Here is a 19,175-nt window from a genome sequence, read left to right on the forward strand (position 1 = left end):
TAATTTGCTGACAATATGTTTGCTAGTCATGGTGGTATTCTTTATACGGCTCCTCAAGCAAAAGTGAGGCTTACAGTGCAATTGTATCTTCTACTTTACTTTATATAAAAACAAAATCTTGGCATCTAGATTTCATCTTGAAATCTAGCACAGCTACAATTCCTTAGCCTGTGCCACAAAAGAGCCTATAATTCTGCTTTTCTCAAAATAGCCTAATACAATCAGTTTGGGGGTATGGGCCATCTGCTAAACTGCTAGAAAATTCTGTAAAACATTATCAGCAAGCATAATGCCTACAAGAAAATCTAGAATTCCCTACGCCCAAAATCTGTAATTGCAGTCAGGTGTTTAATGATGTTCCTTTTTAGTATATTGCGGCAGTAATAACGTGAAATAAGAGTTACAAAAATACCCACTTTCCAGTACTACTATCCTGTTTTTGGAGGGGGGGGCGCAGAATACAACCAAACAAATGCCTGGTGTTAAAACTTTTGCAACTTTTCGAAACTGTGGAAAAAGAAAACTTTAGAACAAAATGGATAATGTGTTAAAAGAATGTACCATAATCTTTTTGACTAGCTTTGCAGCACATTACAAATATTTTCATTGCCTTTAAGTGCAGATGTCTATGCTATTTTGCCTTTGCCTTCTAAGCAGTAATGACTTTTAATGGAAATGAAACAGCAAGAAAGTTACATGATTTCAATGACCCATTCAGATTTTGTGTGGTCATTTTAACTATGAATCATTTCTTTTTTTGAAAACAGCATTCTAGTCACAGAGGCAACAAGGGACAAAGAATAGTTTAGACTTTTGATTTTCTTTAAAGATTCTGAAGATGGTAAGGCAAGATGCAAATATGCAGAATCACATTAATGAACTGCAGTGGATATAAAATGTATGATACTTCTGTCTTAAAATACTTAGGAGAAAATAGGCACTTTAAACAAATTATGCTAGCAGAGACTGCAGAATATTAGTTTATAGCACATAATTCTTTAATAGCATACAGAAGAACACTGAAATGCACTTTTATTGTATATTTTTTTATTTCACAGGAAACAAAAATATACTTTATATTGCTATCCCTTGCATAACCAGTAAATATGCACATACAAACCCATTTCAAACATGATAGAGTGCATTTATTGAACTGTTTAAAAACCCTGCTTCTTTTCATGTTTGGGAATATCTGATTATAAGCTTCATCTTCAGAATGTTTGATCCCTCTGAAAAAAAAACGGACCTTTCCAGACCTTTGAGGAAAGGCTTTGGAAGAAAGAGTGGTAAGGAAAAAAGATGCCATTTACTTAGAGACACTCTTACATACCATCTCTGGCCAGAGTATTTTTAGAATTTCCTGATTTTTTTTTTTTAAATTTGAAGTCTCACTGGTTAGCGCTGGTAGCGTCAGGGATAGTGTTTAAAATCCCTTGCAAAAGGATGTCACAAAATGAAATTTCACTTCACTGCTGGACATATCTGCTGATGGAAGTTGGGGTTAGATGTTGTCCACCTACAGAAAACCACAAAAGGTATAAGAATCTGGTAAGTAGTTACGATTTGGGCAAGATAGCTGTTGATGACCCCATACGCCTGAAGCAAATCAGTGGATTCATGTAGTTCTTCAGAATGGAGAAGTATATTTCAAGTCTTTTATTTTTGCATTGCTGGTCTATGATGATAATAAAGATTTGAGTGATTGATATTTTAATTTGCAAAAGTGCTGCAAAATGTTTTTATGAGAAGTAATATTCAATAGCTTACCAATTGAGTAAAATGTTAGATATTTGCAGGGCTTTTTTTAGGCAGCACATAATTATCTACTTACCTGACATTCCTTTCTAGCAGATTTTCATCTTCCCAGTTTCCAGTGATGTGCATGTTCAGATGTCACTTAGTTAATGATTTTGGTCTTTATATAGCCACGTTGGTCCATGCAGAAATCTAGGAAGTTTCAAAGGAGCTGCAGCCGATGCAGCTGGAGTGTGTTTGCAGTAGTGCCTCCTGCCTTTATTTTATTTTAACAATTTTTAGTACTCCCATTGGATTCTTTTTTATTTAATTAACATTTTTTGGTGGAGGAAGTTTCAGAATATGTAGTGCTGGTATAGGGACCGAAGATTTCTACAGAACTTGCATTTGAAAGCGATAGTGGTCTGGTTTACCTCTAAATTAAAAATACAAATGGTATATTCTACCATTTCAATTAGGTTTAAACGTGCATGTGGGTATCTGCATAGGTAGTCTTTATCAGTGATCTCTTTAGGGAACGCTGATCTGCAGATATTTTGTATCCCTATACCACTTCATAGTTTTGCAGCTTCCAAAGATTTCTACTTGGACCAGTCTGGCCATACAAAGACCAAAATTACTGACTAGGTTACGCTGGACTCCACTGAGTAGACAGCGCAAGTCTGAGGTACTAGTTCTAGTGATCTGTTGATTATCTGTACAACTTCCAAACATGAAATAACTTCATTAATAGGTCCTTAGGAAATGTAGAAATTTAAAGATTTGGGCTCAGAATCAATAAAATTCTAGCAGAAGCTCAATAAATGCTAATATTTTTAATATTCTGTTACCATTTTTTAAAAAATTCAAATAACTTTAAATTTTGGCATTAAGGTGGCAGTGCTGCCCAAGGGACACTTCCACTTAGAATTTCCCTGATGCCTTTTGCAGTACTATTGATAGTGAACTACCTGTAACACAAAGACTGAAAGTAGGATAAGAACTCTGGTGGCACAGTGGTTAGAATACAGTATTGCAGGCAAACTGCCCACAGCCTGAAGTTTGATTCTGATAGGCTTGAAGGTGGACTCAGCTTTGCATGTTGTTGGAGACAATATGCAAAACAATGTAAACTGCCAGAGTGTGCTATAAAGCGCTATGGGATGGTATACTGTAGAAGTCTAAATGCTATTGCTAGGACCAAAAGAAAAACCATGAAATTAAATACAGATTTAATTTAAAGCTGAGTGGGATACAACTGACAAAAAGTAGTGAGAAATCAGTAAATTTAAACTCCACTCTTTCAATGACAAAAGCCATATTTGCATGAGACATCAAAGCACTCAGCTTGGATGGAACTGTCAGTATGTTTATGCTTTTGTAACAGGAGCCAAAATGCCGTGCCTTTTTTAATTAACCCAGTTATACTATTGGACAGGAAGCACATAGCCTTGTTCTATTCTGTTATAGTCTGAGTTTTTCAACAAGAGAATATCACTTTAAAAAAAATATGCTATCCAGGTTTTTCAACTGTGCAGATACAGAACCTTAGCAAATTCCCTGCTGGAAGCTCTTTCAATCCCAAAAGTATTTTTTTCTCACAATTATATTTCGCCTGTTTCTAAAAAAAAAATTCTCTTTCTATTCCAAAGAAAGAAGCCTATTTGTATAACCAATTGACTCTTCCTACAATAATGACTTCAAATAATTTGGACTGTTGGATATCCACACTCCACATCTCACGTAACATCTTTGAGCTATATAATTGTCAATGCTCGCTTGCAATAATGGGTAAAGGCAGTATACAATTTGTCAGACAGATTACTGTAGTCTACTAACCGATAACCAGTTTATTCATTGTGTTTTGCTAGGTAGTAAGGAGGGCAGGTTTAACAGGAAAATACCAGTAGCAACTTGGTGCCAGTTATATCAAGGAAGCAAATGACACGATCATTGGTACTCCTGTTCCATTCTAGCACTTCACTCATGAACAATTCGGGGGTGTTCTGCCTTACTGCGCTTATGAATTTTGTATTTTAAAAACTTTATAAACATTTTGATTAAGATGCTAATGAGGTACATTTATTCACATTAAGCTCATTTGGTAACATTTTGGTTTCCTGGTGATAATATAGAAGTGGTTGATCATTGCCTTGTTCAGCTTTTTAAAATTCCTGGTAACAACCTGTATCCCTGGGATTTCTTAGTGAACTTACCTGCAGGTATTAAGCGTGTCTAATAATCTTGTTTTTTTCTGATCAGTCGAAATCCATTACGCATTGTGAACAAATTGGTGTAGACACCTGTTAAAAGTTATCCTAACACTTTTATTGTTTTTATTTAGCAAGGCATGGGGATCTTTCAGCCTGCTTGCCTGGCTTTTATGAGCAGCTTAGAAGGAGATGACAAGAGCCATAATTATAGGCAACTAAAACAGAAAGCTGGCAGAAAAAAATAGTGTCAATTAAACATCTTCAAGCAGGAAATAACATTCTTAAGATTGAATAATACATTCTACCATTCGGAACTAAATTTAACTAATAAAATTACACAGGGAAGCTTTATCTATTACAGCTAGCTTTATTCTTGTTAAATTTGCACCAACACCACTGATACCGCTTCATGAAGCAAAATAAAATGCTACTGTTTATTGAAATACTTTTTAACAATATCATCTGTCTCTTGGGAAAATACGGAAGTTATATTGAATGTACTATCTTCTACATAAAACTGATTTTTATTAGTCTTTTGTTTTAACTTTTCTAAGAATTTTACTTTCTGCTTGTTGAGCTCCTCTGACAAAATCTTCATCTCACTTGGAGTAAGGCTTTTGGCTGGAAAACAAAAGAAACAATGAAATGATGTTGTTAAAACCTTGTATTATCTTAATGTTCGATAAGGAAAAGCTATTATATAAAAAGAAACATGGCTACAGCTATAAAATAGATCAGAAACAAGTCTAGGCCATAATGTTTGTTTCCTTTGTCTTAGCAGCTTCTACAATCAGCCTCTGTAGTATAAGAAATACGTTTCATGTGTTGTATAAACCCAGCCAGTTGTGATCAAGTCTATAAATCAGCTTATCAACTCCATAGAGCACACCATCAATATATATTAAACTTTTGAGGCTTGCTTTTATACCTATAATACCCAATCTCCCAATAAAAAACAACCAAACTTTCAACTGTAAGATTACTATCCTCCTCAGATATATTACAGCCAGCCCAGCGCTCTGATGTCCTGGCTAGAAAAGTATTGTTTAGTATAATACATAAACCAGGTCTGCCATTGCAGAACAATGATCTGGCAAAAACCTTTCAATTGCCAATAATATATATGGTTTCTTCTGTGTATGAAAACAGTTTCAGCAATAAAATGTTCCATAGCCGCCATTTGTTAGCACAGTCTTCAGAGCAATAGTTGAATTCCCTCTAATGAAAGCTAGTTTGGTCCAGTGGATAATATATCAGACTAGAAACCAGAAATCTGTAAGTTGTTCGTGACCCGTCAAAACCGCGCTCGACTAAGCCGCGCCCGATTAAACAGCATCACTGACGTCATCAACAGGGCGACAACAGCCAGCGCAGAGAAAGAAGGGCGCTTTAAATAGCGCTTTGAAAGCAAGCCGATTCAACTTAAGGTAAGGGTTAGGTTTAGGGTGAGGTTAAGGGTTAGGTTAAGGGTTAGGATTAGGGTTAGGTTAAGGGTTAGGGTTAGGTTTAGGGGTTAATTTTAGGTTTAGAGTTTTTACAGCGTGCTTCAGTCTGCGCTGTTGTCGCCCTGTTGATGATGTCAGTAACGCGGTTTAGTCAGGCGCGGTTTAGTCGGGCGCGGTTTTGTGGTGGAATCTTAAGCTGTTATTCCTCCATAGGCCTGAAATCTGGCTGATTGACTTTGGGGCAGTCACTCTGGAGTAGCCCATGACATTAGGCTCGGGACACAAGCCAGTCAATTCCTATTGCAAGCAATGAATCAACATTTAGTTGATCTGAAAAAAAAGCAGACCCTTCCCCTCCTTGCAGTAAAATTCTTGGAAGAAAAAATGTTACATTCCCACTAGTGAAGTCATCCCTAAGTCTTGCTCAACGTACCTTTGGCCTTCCGCATTGTTTCAGAGATTGTTCGCCTGAGGACTTGGTCAGCTTGATGTAGAACATTGCTTGCACATATAGCCCGATGCATCTCCTAGGCAATAGCAATAGCAGTTAGACTTATATACCGCTTCATAGGGCTTTCAGCCCTCCCTAAGCGGTTTACAGAGTCAGCATATCGCCCCCACAGTCTGGGTCCTCATTTCACCCACCTCGGAAGGATGGAAGGCTGAGTCAAGCTTGAGCCGGTGAGATTTGAACCGCCGAACTGCAGATAGCTGTCAGCTGAAGTGGCCTGCAGTACTGCACTCTAACCACTGCGCCACCTTGGCTCAAGATCAATCAAAATTGTTTTAATAAGATTTACTGATCCTTGGTCCACCAGAATTCTGGATAGTAACAAGGATGGTGTCTAAATTTGATAAATAAATTAGCAAGAATGAACAATACAGATTACTTTGTATTGGAGCAATTCTAGGTTACTTTCTGAAAGTTATTCACCTTGCCTGCCAAGTGCTGGCATAGCCCCAAAGCTGCTGCTTTTTCTTCCAATTCTGTAGCAAGTTCCCTCTAGAATCTAATTTTATATACAAGGGTTGAATGAACGGCATTGCCTCCACCTCCATAACTTTAGCTTAAATGGGGACATTTTAATGCAAATGGGAAATAATTCTTGAAATGAGCCATTTTGTTACCTGTATTCATTCTCCACATAATCACTACATATTTTTGCCAATGACGAACAAGCATCTTAAAACCTTAAAAAGATTCTATAAATCCTTTCCACCTCATTTGACGTCCAAAATGTGTTTATTCGGTTTTGGGGAAAAGTAGAAGTTTCCTGGCTATAGGGGAAAGGGGGGGCAGCAGAAATAGCAGTAGACTTATATACCGCTTCATAGGGCTTTCAGCCCTCTCTAAGCGGTTTACAGAGAGTCAGCATATTGCCCCCAACAACAATCCGGGTTCTCATTTCACCCACCTCGGAAGGATGGAAGGCTGAGTCAACCCTGAGCCGGTGAGATTTGAACCGCTGAACTGCTGATCTAGCAGTAGCCTGCAGTGCTGCATTTAACCACTGCGCCACCTCGGATCCAATTTTGGGGTGGTTTTCTCTGGCCAGAACTAGGAAGAAGCACTGCTGAGACATTTCCACCAACCCTCCTTCAGAATAAAATTCTGTTTATCAGATCATTGTCTAGATCAGTGGTAGTCAACCTGGTCCCTACCGCCCACTAGTGGGCGTTCCAGCTTTAATGGAGGGCGGCAGGGGTTTGCTGTAACTCTGCTTTATAAATTTTATAAAGTTACTTCCCTATTTTATAAATCACCATTACTGTGGAACCGGTGGACGGTTAGAAAATTTTACTACTAACAGAGATACAAAAGTGGGCGGTAGGTATAAAAAGGTTGCCTACCCCTGGTCTAGATTATGGCACTTCCTTTTGTTTCCCAAGATTATTGCCACATACAATTACATAATTCAACCTTTTCTCACAGCAGCTTTCCATCAATTGAATCGAAGGAGCAAGATATTAAAGAACACATCTGAACTAGTGCATCATTACTGCCATCTGTTCGCAGCTTATAAAAATTGGAGGCATTATTTTTCATTTAACCCTCACACCAACATTAGCACTACTAAGTAGGATTTACTTTTATATTTTCAGGATTCACTATCTTTAAGCCAAAGATCAACACTTAAGATTGTGAAACTGGTGATGCATTTTATAAAAAAGCCCAGTAGACAATTTTGAAAAAAAAAATTACATTTTTGTCTTAGGAACTTTAAAAATAGAAAACAATCTTAAGAAATAAGGTGAGGTGTATTAAAAGCCTTCTGAGTTGTAATCATTTTTTTTTCTTCAATTCAGCTTTTGGAAAGCAGAAATTGAACAGTAAATTAGATTTATATATTTTCATATATGATGTTTGGCTTCCACAGAATGTTCAGTCGTTGCCTCCAAAGTGTGTGGCCTCAAAAGCCTCTCTATTAGTTGAACCAACATGTGACACACAGACACAAGCATGGATTAGATACAATATACAGTAATTAAAATGAATTTGAGTTCTGCATCTATCCCATTTCACCTGCTTCTGAAGTGCCAAAGACCAATTGTGTGTTGCTCCCTTTAATACAGTCTTTTGATCATTTTAATATGTTAATTTTAATGCTGAATGCTTTTAATGTATTTAATGTTCTCATTGTTTTATATTATCCTTTTATGATGTTGCACAGGGTCACTTGATAGTGAGATGGGTAGCATATAAATTTAATAAATAAAAATGGCAATCCTCCATTTTAGGAAAAAAACTGGACATTCCTGGTATAAAACAATGGATAGCTTTCCAGCTCTCTTTTTTTATTTTTATCCATAATGGCAGGGGCTAAATATTTTATCCCCATCAAGGGCTTCCTACGTATTGCAAATCTCTCGAACTTGTCATCCTACAGAATTCAAGGTACCTTTTCTTCTGTATGCTCTTCCATGGGTTTTACTGGATTTTCCAAAGCAGAAGATAACAAATTAAACACCTGTAGACTGGGAAAAAATATATAAAATTAAATTGCAAATGCACACATACGAATGTCTAGCACTTTGCTCAAGGGTAATGTCTAATGTCAATGGGATCAGTAACATCCATCTAAAAATCTAAACCCTGAAGAAATTCAGGGTATAAACTGCAATACAGTACAAACGAATATGAGTTTCTCTACAAGTAGAAGCCTTCTCCTTCCCCCATATCTTCCAAAATCGACTTTTACTAGGTTTCCTAGTAAAAACTAGGAGGTTTTCCTGGGGTCACAAGTTTCTTTCCTCTGAGGCAAGAATCCTACAGAGTGTCCAGAGATTATTACAAAAAGGATATAAATAATAGTTTCAATGAGATCACATACTTATCTTCTAATGAACATTCAGCACTTTTCAGAATAAGGCTATTTTGCTCCCACGTGTATTTTTGGGGATTTGGACATTCCAGCTTTTGTGCCATTGCAAATATTGTTTCCTCAGGTAATGGCCTCTTTCTCTGAGAATTCCTCTGTAAACAAACTTCAACGTTGCTGTCTAGAAACAATTGACAGAAGCCCAACAAATCTAGAAAATAAAAAAATATGTGTTATGAAAACCGGTCATTTAAAACTCAAGAGCCAAGGTGGCGCAGTGGTTAAAGTGCAGCACTGCAGGCTACTTCAGCTGACTGCAGTTCTGCAGTTCTGCTGTTCAAATCTCACCGGCTCAGGGTTGACTCAGCCTTCCAGCCTTCCGAGGTGGGTGAAATGAGGACCCGGATTGTTGTTGGGGGCAATATGCCGACTCTGTAAACCGCTTAGAGAGGGCTGAAAGCCCTATGAAGCGGTATATAAGTCTAACTGCTATTGCGCACAAACTGTGTAAGATACAAAAATCTTTACTGAAATTAAAAAATTAAACAATGGATTAAGGGGCAATTAAATATTTATTAAATGTAATCACACACACAGACAAATCTGCTTAGCTATTTAAACAGGTCTTTCTGGTTAAATCTTGTCAATGTGCAAGCAAGACAATTCTAAAATTGCCCTAAAAAGTTGGCTTTTCCAGCAAGCCAGCCTGGCCTGAACAAAACAAAAGAAATTATTGGTCATTGTTAATTTTAATTCGATTTTTTTTTAATGTTATTGTCAATTCTTATTGTGTTTGTTTGGGTTATTCTATTTAATTTTTTTTTAACTTTTGTATTATGTGTTTCTTTTAATGTTGTACGCCGCCCTGAGTCCTTGGGAGAAGGGCGGCATATAAATCTAATAAACCTAAACCTAAAATGCATATATGCATTACATAAAATGCATTGCATGAAAAATAGTTTCCGAAAACTGAAAATATCGAACAGGACTGTGAGGTGATCAGTTTTCCCCTTCTGAGCTTATTAAGTCAGTAGATTACATTCTCCTTCAAGTGAGAAAAGCTTGCTAGTCCTTTGGTCTTGGCCTCTAAGGCCAAATTTGTTTCAATACAAGAGAGAAAACCGTGCTAGTTGCTGGCCAGGAAATTTGCTCAGCAAGTTATAAAACCATCCAAAATCTCGGTCATACTCCAAAGCAGCACTTTATCTACGGCAGTCCCAGAGCTGGTGCGTGTGCGTGTGGGGGAGATTTATGAAAGCTGTAACTCTCCCACTTTTATGCTGTCAGAAAGAACCAAGCAGGATACAGAATATCTTGGACGTCTCCTACTCCCACCCTAAGTAATAAGTAGCAATTGCCTAAATTAAGCACCAAGAGGAAACAGAATGGTTAGATCATTAGTTTTAACTAATAGAACAGTTTCACAATTTCCTTCAAGAGACAGCTGAACCAATAAGCACCACTGACTGACAACCTCAGATTCAAGAACAGCATCAATTTATCTGGAACAACTGGAGTAGCCCCTCCTTACACAAAGGAACTCCTAACCATTAGCCTCTTTGTTGCATACTGATCCACCAATGGGTGGATGGCAGTTCATCAGGATCACCCTCCAACTGGAAAGTATTGGTATTGGTATTGGTATTTTATTATTTGTATGCCGCTCTTCTCCGGGAGGACTCAGGGCGGCGAACAATTCAAAGGGGAAAAAAAGGGGGAACATAAAAGACAAAAGACAAATAATAAAAGTAGACAACAGTCGCACAACCATACGTGTCGAGAGGGGAGGGGAACTCATCACCCCAAGGCCTGCCGGCAAAGCCAGGTTTTGACGGCTTTTCGGAAGGCCTGGAGAGAGGTGAGGGTCCGAATCCCTGCGGGGAGTTCGTTCCAGAGGGCCGGAGCTGCCACAGAGAAGGCCCTCCCCCGGGTGGTAGCCAGGTGGCATTGGCTGGTAGATGGCACCCGGAGGAGGCCAACCCTGTGAGATCTAATGGATCTGTGGGAGGTAATTGGCAGCAGGCGGTCTCTCAAGTACCCAGATCCAAGAGGGAGGGAAAGAAGGGAAAGAAAAAAAATACTCCTATTGGCGGTTGAAGTAATTTGACTCTCCATCTCTCAAGAGATTTATGGTCCCCTTCCAGCCAAGGTCGTCCATCAGGATGCAAAAAGCCATTTCTATACTTATGCCCCAAGATTTATAAGTATATCAACAGAACAGTTCACAAGAACCATGTAAAAAATAGTGACATCCTGTACCATGGATGACTGCCTTCTAAAGATGTTTTGGTAGAGGTGTTCTATGCAGCACTTCACTGATTTGTAGGACAGCACAAAAGATATAATTGAGTTCAGCCCCGCTCACCAAGAAAACCCCCTTTTAACTACAACGGCTCGACATACGGTTTGCATTGCTCAATCGTGAGGTTGAACTGTTGGTGTAAAATATAAAATCCAACTTACACTGGCGAGCTAACTGGTACACTTCATATCTCATGCTGTGATAATAAAAGTTGTCGTCTAAAATAAAATATATTGGCCTGGGTGGAATGAAATCTATTAAATATTGACAAGATGCAGAGTCTTCCGTTCCTGCAGATATTAATCCTTGTTCCATCAAACAGGAGACAAAACTTTTCCACATTGTTTCAGTTCTGTTTGAAGGAGGAAAGAAATGGCATCCTTTAATAAGAGCCTGAAGGAAGCGTTCCAGGTACAATAATAATTCATGCCGGTATGATCTCCAATGAGAAATCTATAAGGTAAGAAGACAATTATTCATGTTAGACTACAGAGTGGCTGCAATCTGGAGCAGCTAGCAATGGCAACAAACGCACTGTTATTTACGTCGGTGTAAAAGGGAGATTTCATCTCCATAGAGATTTTGATATGGTGGTCATCATATTTTAGATCGTAGGCAATTTTTTTATGTCATTCTATTTAATTTAAATCCTTTCCCCCACATACATATTTTGATAGAAAACTCTTATTTCACCATAAAGTCTTTCCAGAAAAAACACCCAACTCCAGTTCCTGTTGGAACAGATAGCAGTTAGCAAAGCAGTTAGACTTATATACCACTTCATAGGGCTTTCAACCCTCTCTAAGCGGTTTACAGAGTCAGCATATCGCCCGCACAATCTGGGTCCTCATTTTACCCACCTCGGAAGGATGGAAGGCTGAGTCAACCCTGAGCCGGTGAGATTTGAACCGCTGAACTACAGATAGCAGTCAGCTGAAGTGGCCTGCAGTACTGCACTCTACCCACTGCACCACCTCGGCTTAGCATCTGACCCTCTCAAAATTAAAGAATTCAATGCAAAGCATTTGAAGGGGCAGTTTGCAAAATGCATGTGACTGAAGAAAGTGCCATTCCTCAAACCACAGAAGCAGCTGCATCGTCCTGAAGACCCAGCTCAATTGCTTCGAAGGCCTTTTCAAATTATCTCCATGTGCATTCATGCTCAGAGAAAATACGTCTGCTGGAACAGTCTGCGAAGCAGGCTTTGCACGCATAGAATTGTAAAAAAGCAGTGTAGGTGAACTTTCTGGAATATGTGGTTGCTTTAATTCTTTGAGGAAGGATGGTTTTGCTTTAGAGGAAGGCTTCGGGAAACACTCCTTCAAATATTTTGTGCAACCCTTGTAGCAATGCTAACTTCTACGGAAGAACAACCATCACTGCAGCCCTCCGCCGATCTCGGCTTTATGGCAGAGTGGCTAGCTAGAAGCCTCTCCTCAGAGCCGAGGTGGCGCAGTGGTTAAATGCAGCACTGCAGGCTACTTCAGCTGACTGCAGTTCAGCAGTTCGGCTGTTCAAATCTCACCGGCTCAGGGTTGACTCAGCCTTCCATCCTTCCGAGGTGGGTAAAATGAGGACCCGGATTGTTGTTGGGGGCAATATGCTGACTCTGTAAACCGCTTAGAGAGAGCTGAAAGCCCTATCAAGCGGTATATAAGTCTAACTGCTATTGCTATTGCTATCAGTGCAAAACATATGAAAGCTTACTTAGAGTTTGCAAAAAAGCATTTGAAGGACTCTCAGACTGTCAGGAACAATAGCAATAGCAATAGCAGTTAGACTTATATACCGCTTCATAGGGTTTTCAGCCCTCTCTAAGGGGTTTACAGAGTCAGCATATTGCTCCCAACAATCCGGGTCCTCATTTTACCTACCTCGGAAGGATGGAAGGCTGAGTCAACCCTGAGCTGGTGAGATTTGAACAGCCGAACTGCTGAACTGCAGTCGCTGAAGTAGCCTGCAGTGCTGCATTTAACCACTGCGCCACCTCGGCTCTTCTCTGAGTCTCTGATCTTATGGAACCAAGACTGATCTATTTGGCCTCAATTCTAAATATTATGTCTGGAGGAAAAAAGGCACCGCTCATCACCTGCCCAATATCATCTCAACAGTGATTATATTGTATGTATATAATGTATATAAAGTATGTATTTTAAAATGACATTTTATTAATGTTAAGGATTTATTGAATTTGTGATGAACCAATATAGCAATAGCAATAGCAGTTAGACTTACATGCCGCTTCATAGGGCTTTCAGCCCTCTCTAAGCGGTTTACAGAGTCAGCATATCGCCCCCACAGTCTGGGTCCTCATTTCACCCACCTCGGAAGGATGGAAGGCTGAGTCAACCCTGAGCCGGTGAGATTTGAACAGCCGAACTGCAGAACTGCAGTCAGCTGAAGTGGCCTGCAGTGCTGCATTTAACCACTGCGCCACCTCGGCTCTGTATGCTCCCTTTAAACAGATATTATACTCGTATTAGCAAATTTAGGATATCTTTTTTCAAGATAAGCCTCACTGTCAATTTTAAAATTAAAATATGGAACTAATTAAAGTATAAATATGAAATCTCATAATGCCACAGTGCAAAGACTAACACCAAAATGCCACAGTGCAATGACAACAATCAATGTGTGCGTGCATACACACATGTACACACACAATACCTTCATTACACCAAGCTGGTTCGAAACACCACGCTAGGATTTAACTCTGGTTTAGTCTCATAATTAGCTATTTGTTGTTGATTAAATCAACAACAAATTAAATTTTTTAATTTGCATTAAAAAAAACTTCTTGTGAGAAAATCTTCTAACTGCCCAGAGTCTTCTGAAGTAAATGATAATACGAGTTTCGAGTTTCATTTTATTTATATGCCGCCCTATTCCTGGCGGGACTCGGGGCGGTGCACAAACCCAAGGAGGGGAAGGGAAAAACACAAAAACTACAAAAGTATAGGGCATTTAAAAACAACCAACAGCCACACGATTCGAGAGGGGAAGGGAACTCATCGACCCCAGGCCTGCCGACACAGCCAGGTTTTAACGGCTTTTTCGGAAGGCCTGGAGAGAGGTGAGGGTCCGAATCTCTGCGGGGAGTTCGTTCCAAAGGGCCGGAGCCGCCACAGAGAAGGCCCTCCCCCGGGTAGTGGCCAGATGACATTGGCTGGTAGACGGAACCCGGAGGAGGCCTACTCTGTGTGATCTAATGCAGTGTTTCTCAACCTTGGCAACTTGAAGATGTCTGGACTTCAACTCCCAGAATTCCCCAGCCAGCATTCGCTGGCTGGGGAATTCTGGGAGTTGAAGTCCGGACATCTTCAAGTTGCCAAGGTTGAGAAACACTGATCTAATGGGTCTTTGGGAGGTAATTGGCAGCAGGCGGTCTCTCAAATACATTTGATCAAATAAAGTTCTACTACATGTCTTATGATAAACTTACCTTTGTTTCACTAAATGCTTCCAAAGGAATCAGATCATCATAACTGAGAAGAATGCAGGACCATCCTTTGCCTTTTCTCAAGAAGGAACTCAGCGCTTGTGCTGTTCTAGTTTTACCGGCTGCTGGTAAACCACAAAGCACACAGAGTCCCAGCTGATGGCCTCCGATTCTCTCTTGCTCCATGGTTTCCCCTTAATGAAACTTCTGTGACACCAAAGAACTGAAGGTTTGATGTTCTGCGTTAATTTAACATTGCAACGTGTTCATTGCTTCACAGGAAGAATGATCAGAAATGCCAGTACTGAAGAGACAATTTCTTTGTTCTGAATACTTTGTTTTCTGATAGCTTTTGATGCCACACTTTTCCTAGTTGGAAGAACAAGGAGAGTTGCTCATAATAAATAACAGAGAAACCTGAGTTCTTACTGTTTCAGATAATTGACAGAACATAAAAATGCATTCATACACTAGAATAGAGGGCAACTGTTATGTTGAAAATGGAGACATTGAGATCTATTTTTTTAAAAAATAACATTTTGGTGTTTATTATTTATTAGAATTTTATTGCATTTATTACTTTATAAGGTAGACACCTTCCTCCTATTTTCCCACATTTATAATAGAATAGAATAGAATTCTTTATCGGTCAAGTGTGATTGGACACACAAGGAATTTGTCTTTGGTGCCTATGCACTTTTCACACGTACTAAAAATATCAAAGTGTGATTTACATTTATAATTTTTAAAATTAAAGTACTTTAAAGAAATTAAAGTAAGAATAAGATGGGCATTACTGCCACCTACTGATGTTATCTATGAATAAAATATTCTCAGTAATACCAGTTATTGTGATTTTAAAAAGTGCTCAATGAAAAAATGGATTGACTATATACAAAACAAATACGGGACTAAGAAATTCCAGAGAGCCTATGCTTAAGATCAGGAATGAGTTAAACTGTTCAAAGTTAGTGTAACAGGAAGAAGCTAAGATCAATGTAGAGATGTTATTAATCTCTCTTTTTTTAATTTCTTTTGTCTCAATATATTTTAGACTGTGTTTGTTAAAAATCTATACCGTGTATGGGTTCTGGGAAGTCGGGGGGGGATGGAGGTGGGGTGTTAGTGGGGAGGGGGGATATATACTATGTGTTAGATTTCAATGTAATGCGATCTCACATGTATACTGTTTCTCTTTAATTTTTCTGTAAAAATAGGACAAGCTGAATACATTGACATATAGTAGAAATACACCAAGGGGAGGAGGAGTGGGATAGAAGAAAGAGGGGTAGAGAGGGTGGGAGAGAGGATGGGACAGAGGGTGAGAAGGAAGGGAGGGAGTGGACTGGGAGAGAGGAGTGGTAGAGGGAGAGGGGAAGTAGGGTAGAGGAGAATGATGGAGGGAAGATAGTAAGTTGGAGAGGGGGGAGGAAGAAAGAGGTGTATGGAGAGCAGAAGAGGTATATTGGGTTTCTATTTGAGTTTGAGTTTCATTTTATTTATATTTCATTATAAATCCTATATTTATATCCTATATTTCATATAGGACAAGCTGAATATACTAGTAGATAGTAGAAATACACCGAAGGGAGGAGTAGAGGGACAGAAGAAAGAGGGGTAGAGAGGGTGGGAGAGAGGATGGGAGGGAGGGTGAGAAGGAAGGGAGGGAGTGTACTGGGAGAGAGGAGTGGTAGAGGGGGAGGGGAAGTAGGGTAGAGGGGAATGTTGGAGGGAAGATGGAAAGTTGGAGGGGGGCGTAAGAAAGGGTGTATGGAGGATCGAAGAGGTACATTGGGTTTCTATTTTAGGGGGTATTGTTGACAAGAGGAATTGCTGTGATTATTGTTTAATGTTGTATGGCCCCGGTTATGTACAGTATATATGTGACTGTATGAAAATGAAAAATAAAAACATTTTAACGACCAAAAAAAAAAAATAGAAATTGTGGGGGTGGGGGGTGTTATTTCTCAACCTTATAACCACAGATCTGAGCATTTTTTGTTTTAAATTAGTACTAAAGATGAATCTTGATAGATTTATGACTTAATGGGATGGATATTTACCCTTGCTTTATGTTACTATTGGGGAATCCAATTTTGTAACTTTTCAGTAAAATAGTGAAGGCAGAGCAGGAAAATCCACCATCTTAACCTATCTTGTTTGCAGGCGTTAACAGAATAGCCACTATTAAAAAGAAATATTCTAAGATGTTTGAATTTATAGGGTAGGAGTGAATGCCCTAGATTCTTTTGCAGGGCTATGCATGTCTCTGTGCTTTGATCTTAGCATCTTCTTCATTTCCAGAGTCCCCAGTTTCAGATCACTTGTTGAACTAAGCCAGTGGGAAATGAGGCAATGGCTGTCACAACCAGGTTTGTTAAATGTTAAACCTGGTTCCAGGGGTGGATTTAGCCCATTGGGTTATTTTAAGTAATGCACCGGGCAAATTCAGGATCCGGAGATTCATTTAAGTGGCTGGTCTGAACCCAGCCAGTGTTTAAAAAAGCCTTCCCTTTGCCACTTACCTTCTCTCCCCGACTTTTATCGAGTCGCTTCTTTCGATCCACTCGATCCTTTCGATCCTATTCTTTTAATCCAATCATCTGCAGCGGTCACCCCTTTTCCCAGCCAAGAACGGGGCTGGGTGGGAAACAGCTGTTCCTACCTCTGCCGGCGACACTCTATCTCCGGAAAGGGGAAGACTCTATCGTCCGCTGACTCAAGTCCACGCGTTGAATTCTGGGAGTTGAAGTCCACGCGTATCAAAGTTGCAAAAGATTTGAGACGCCTTGCCCTAAGGTTTGAAATCAGAGTCACGAGTAACTTCCTCCTCCTCCTCCTCTTCCTCCTTAGAAGCCATGCCGGCCGATTTCATCCAGCACATTAAGCCAGTGTTTCCCAACCTTGGCAACTTGAAGATGTCCAGACTTCAACTCCCAGAATTCCCCAGCCAGCATTCGCTGGCTGGGGAATTCTGGGAGTTGAAGTCCGGACATCTTCAAGTTGCCAAGGTTGGGAAACACTGCATTAAGCCACAAACGAGGAAATCACTGTTTGGTTTTAATGTGTGACCCTATATTCAACACACTGAAACTAAACAGTGGATGTAATTGGATTTAAAAGGGAAACTGCACCAAAGTGCTCACTCATGTGATGTGAACTCGGGCCAGATTTTTTTATTTAAAAAGGGGGAAACAGCTGCAGTGGGAATAAGAACAAGAATAATGTAAAACTTTCAGTTCCCTATATGCCTCCATTTATTAAATATGTCTGTTGAAAGAAATGTCCTTCTGGGTTCGGCTCCAAGTGGGGAAGAAGAGACTGGAGACATGGAGGCTGCTTGGAAAGATGGTTTATTGTTGGACAGGGCCACATGGCTTGAGCCCTGAACAGAAAAGGTGATCACATGCTTCAATGTTGGTGGAGAAGAAGAGAAGGGCCCAGGGAGGGGCTTGCTAGGCTTTTTATACCCTGTTTAGTCCCACCGCTCTGTTTCCTGTTCCTGTGTAAGAAATGTATTCTGATTGTTTGTCAGACTCCCATGGTGCCATGCAGGGGGCTACTCTCTAGCCTGTTTTGAATACAGGTATGAGTTCTCAGATGCCATGTGGAGAGTTGAGTAATATCCCTTCCCCTTACAGCTGCAGTGGGGAAGTCTTTATTATGTAAAGTGGGCTAGCCTGGCCTTCTCAATGGCCTATTGACAAAGTGTGGATGGGCAGGAAGCTACAGGCAACTATTCTGTCTTTTAAAGCATGTTTCTTTCTTTTCACATCCAGAGAAATATTCTGCCTTTTCAATATTTCCTAGGGTATTTCATTTTTCTGGGAGAGGGCCGGATGATAACTTCCCACATGTCCCCATTTCATATTTTCATGCCCATGTTTATACTTATACCTGTTATCTCGTACATGTTTGGCCAAATACAACAGCATAAGATGAGAAAATATTTTATTCCCGGAAGCCGAGCTTTGCTCATTTTTGGGAAATTGCATTGCTATTGGAAGTACAGGCATTAAGCAAAAGGAATCGACGAATAGCCAATAAGAAGAGATGTTTGTTGGTCAATAGCTTAGGGGTAGTCAATAGCAATAGCAGTTAGACTTATATACCGCTTCATAGGGCTTTCAGCCCTCTCTAAGCGGTTTACAGAGTCAGCATATTGCCCCCAACAACAATCCGGGTCCTCATTTTACCCACCTGGGAAGGGTGGAAGGCTGAGTCAACCCTGAGCCGGTGAGATTTGAACAGTCGAACTGCAGAACTGCAGTCAGCTGAAGTAGCCTGCAGTGCTGCATTTAACCACTGCGCCACCTCGGCTCTCTAGTCAACCTTTTTATACCTACCGCCCACTTTTGTATCTCTGTTAGTAGTAAAATTTTCTAATCGCCCACCGGTTCCACAGTAATGGTGATTTATAAAGTAGGAAAGTAACTTTTACTTTATAAAATTTTTAAAGCAGAGCTACAGCAAACCCCCACCGCCCACCATGAAAGCTGGAACGCCTAGTAGTGGGCGGTAGGAACCCGGTTGACTACCACTGCGATAGCTATTGTACCCGCGGTGCCCAGCTTGCTTCTGATTGGGTGAAAGCAGAGGTGGGTTCCTACCAGTTCGCACCTATTCGGTAGAACTGGTTTGTCAAATCTACCGAACCGGTTAGAAGAAGTTCCACCAGTGGACCCGGAAAGCAGGCCACACCTACAGAAGAGGTTCCAAAAT

General features: G+C 40.0%; 1 protein-coding gene across 1 annotated transcript; it reads right to left on the bottom strand.

Annotated features, from left to right (window-relative positions):
* Window positions 1–28: 28 nt before the first annotated feature.
* PSTK (phosphoseryl-tRNA kinase) lies at window positions 29–17,125 on the bottom strand. Its single transcript, XM_032225267.1, has 7 exons — window positions 16,979–17,125; window positions 14,457–14,822; window positions 11,176–11,467; window positions 8,725–8,923; window positions 8,293–8,368; window positions 5,826–5,919; window positions 29–4,568 (listed from the first exon to the last, which is right to left on the bottom strand). The coding sequence occupies exons 2-7, from the start codon at window positions 14,637–14,639 to the stop codon at window positions 4,375–4,377; spliced, it is 1,038 nt and encodes a 345-aa protein (XP_032081158.1). The 5' UTR covers window positions 14,640–14,822; window positions 16,979–17,125; the 3' UTR covers window positions 29–4,374.
* Between the last annotated feature and the right edge of the window lie 2,050 nt (window positions 17,126–19,175).

The sequence above is a fragment of the Thamnophis elegans genome, chromosome 10 (assembly GCF_009769535.1).
Source record: "Thamnophis elegans isolate rThaEle1 chromosome 10, rThaEle1.pri, whole genome shotgun sequence".
NCBI lineage: Eukaryota > Metazoa > Chordata > Lepidosauria > Squamata > Colubridae > Thamnophis > Thamnophis elegans.